The sequence below is a fragment of the Vicia villosa genome, linkage group LG3, assembly GCF_029867415.1.
Source record: "Vicia villosa cultivar HV-30 ecotype Madison, WI linkage group LG3, Vvil1.0, whole genome shotgun sequence".
In the NCBI taxonomy this organism is placed as follows: Eukaryota; Viridiplantae; Streptophyta; class Magnoliopsida; order Fabales; family Fabaceae; genus Vicia; species Vicia villosa.
The window spans coordinates 158,717,498-158,719,512 of record NC_081182.1 but is presented as its reverse complement, the minus strand read 5'-3'; the positions used below and the strand labels follow the sequence as shown (position 1 = coordinate 158,719,512).

At 40.9% G+C, this 2,015-nt stretch overlaps 1 protein-coding gene across 1 annotated transcript; it reads left to right on the top strand.

Annotated features, from left to right (window-relative positions):
* Window positions 1-778: 778 nt before the first annotated feature.
* LOC131659253 (uncharacterized) lies at window positions 779-1,669 on the top strand. Its single transcript, XM_058928463.1, has one exon. It carries the CDS (start codon window positions 779-781, stop codon window positions 1,667-1,669), a length of 891 nt encoding a protein of 296 aa, XP_058784446.1.
* Window positions 1,670-2,015: the final 346 nt, after the last annotated feature.

Here is a 2,015-nt window from a genome sequence, read left to right as displayed (position 1 = left end):
CTTTAAGGTCTTTTTCCGTTTCTTTTATAAACCTTTCCTTAATTGGATAAAATAAAATTCGGTGGCGACTCTCTGATTTTCACAACTCAAAAATAAAAGAAGAGTGAGTTCGCATCCCACAAAAAACCGAGGATAACACAAGTGTTTTTTATTTCAATTAAGTTTGTAGATTTAGTGTTTTCGTTGCCTTCTGCGTTGTATGAACCTTAGGAGTGGTAAAATTTTCGACAATAACCAACCAATACCTAAGAAGAAATATACTAAGAGAATGGCTAATAACACTAACAGAGGGGGACAACAGGATCCTCCATATGGATCGGGAAATAACAATGATAGTGCAACAAACACTACAGGTCCCAATGCCCAATCACATGCCATGTCTGCGCCAACGCACTCAGTGGCCGTAACTGGTCCAATACCTGGATCTACAGGAACGATCCAAGGGAATAATTCAACATCTGTTGCCGCTACAACCACGATAACCACTCCTTCGAATGCACAAGTGAGCCAGATACCACCATTTGGTACTCAGGGGACACCCCCTCCGAACCAAGGGTTTGGAGACCAGAGATAATGGAGAGATCCACCTTACGGGATGCCATATTCTTACATGGTGGATTTAAGTAGTAGTATACCTGTTTATACGGCACCCAATATGTCATCCTTTTCCCCGTTCCAAAACTCTAGTTCTGGTGTGAATAATGTGGGGCAAAATGTCCAAGGCCAAAATGTCATGCCCACAATAACAACGAATAATCAAGCCGCGTTCTGACAACAAATGGACGCTAGTAATCAAGATATGGTAGGTTTATTGGCAAGAGAAATGAATGCTATCTTTTCTCCTTTAATACAAAACCTTAACCGGACCAATCAAGATAACTCTGAGACATGTCAACAATTGTTAGTACAGATGGGTCGAATAGCCAACTTTTTAGGCGCTCCTGAGACCTCAGTGCGTCGAAGGACAAAGCAATTAGTCATTCAGGCGGACGAACCAACCATAAATCAAGTTCGACCGCCAAGACCACCCCCCAAAACTGAACCCTTGAGGGCAGGATTAGAGCAACAGATAGTTCGACAGGAGATTCTTGAAGAACAACCTAGGAGGGTAGTGATGGTTAATAGAAACCAAAATGCTGATGAAGTGATTCACAAGGTTAGGCAAAATAACCAGATGGAGAATAATTTGACTGCTATGATAGAGAGGATTATGGCCCAAAATGTTTTAAACACCGGACTTCGAAGGCCAAATTATGCATCCCCTTTAACTGATTATGTTTTACAAATTGAATTACCTAGGGGTTGCAAGATCCCTAAGTTTACCAAATTTTCAGGGGATACTAGTGAATCTACCACAAAGCACATAGCCAGGTATATGACGGAGGCGGGAGATTTGGCAAACAATGAGGATCTGAGGATGAAGTATTTTCCCAATTCTTTAACCAAGAACGCTTTCACATGGTTCACAACACTACCACCAAACTCCATAGATACTTGGTCTCAGTTAGAGAGATTGTTCCATGAACAATTCTATATGGGCCAAACCAAAATAAGTCTTAAAGAATTGGCCAGTATTAAGAGGAAGTTCACCGAACCTATAGACGATTATCTGAACAGGTTCCGTTTGCTAAAAGCTAGATGTTTCACAGTGGTATATGAACACGAATGAGTCGAAATGGCCGCTGGAGGTCTAGATTACTCCATCAGGAAGAAATTGGACACTCAATATCTGCGAGATATGGCCCAATTGGCTGATAGAGTTTGCTAGGTCGAAAGATTAAAGGCTGAGAAGGCTAGAGCAAATAAAAGATATAAAAAGGAAAGGGTTACCTACGTCGAAGTAGATTAAGGAGAACCAGAGATCTTCGAGGACCAATATGGTTTTGAAGATTGCGAAATAGATCTAACCGAATTAAAAGAAGCAGGCCCTTATACTTGCAAGATAATCACACCATCGAACGGAAAAAATCCCGTCGAGATTGAAAAGAATGATAAGTTTCCTAAGAAAACATACA

What these genes read in the sequence shown, in the direction of transcription:
- LOC131659253 (XM_058928463.1), top strand. Translation starts at nt 779, where the DNA reads ATGGACGCTAGTAATCAAGATATGGTAGGTTTATTGGCAAGAGAAATG.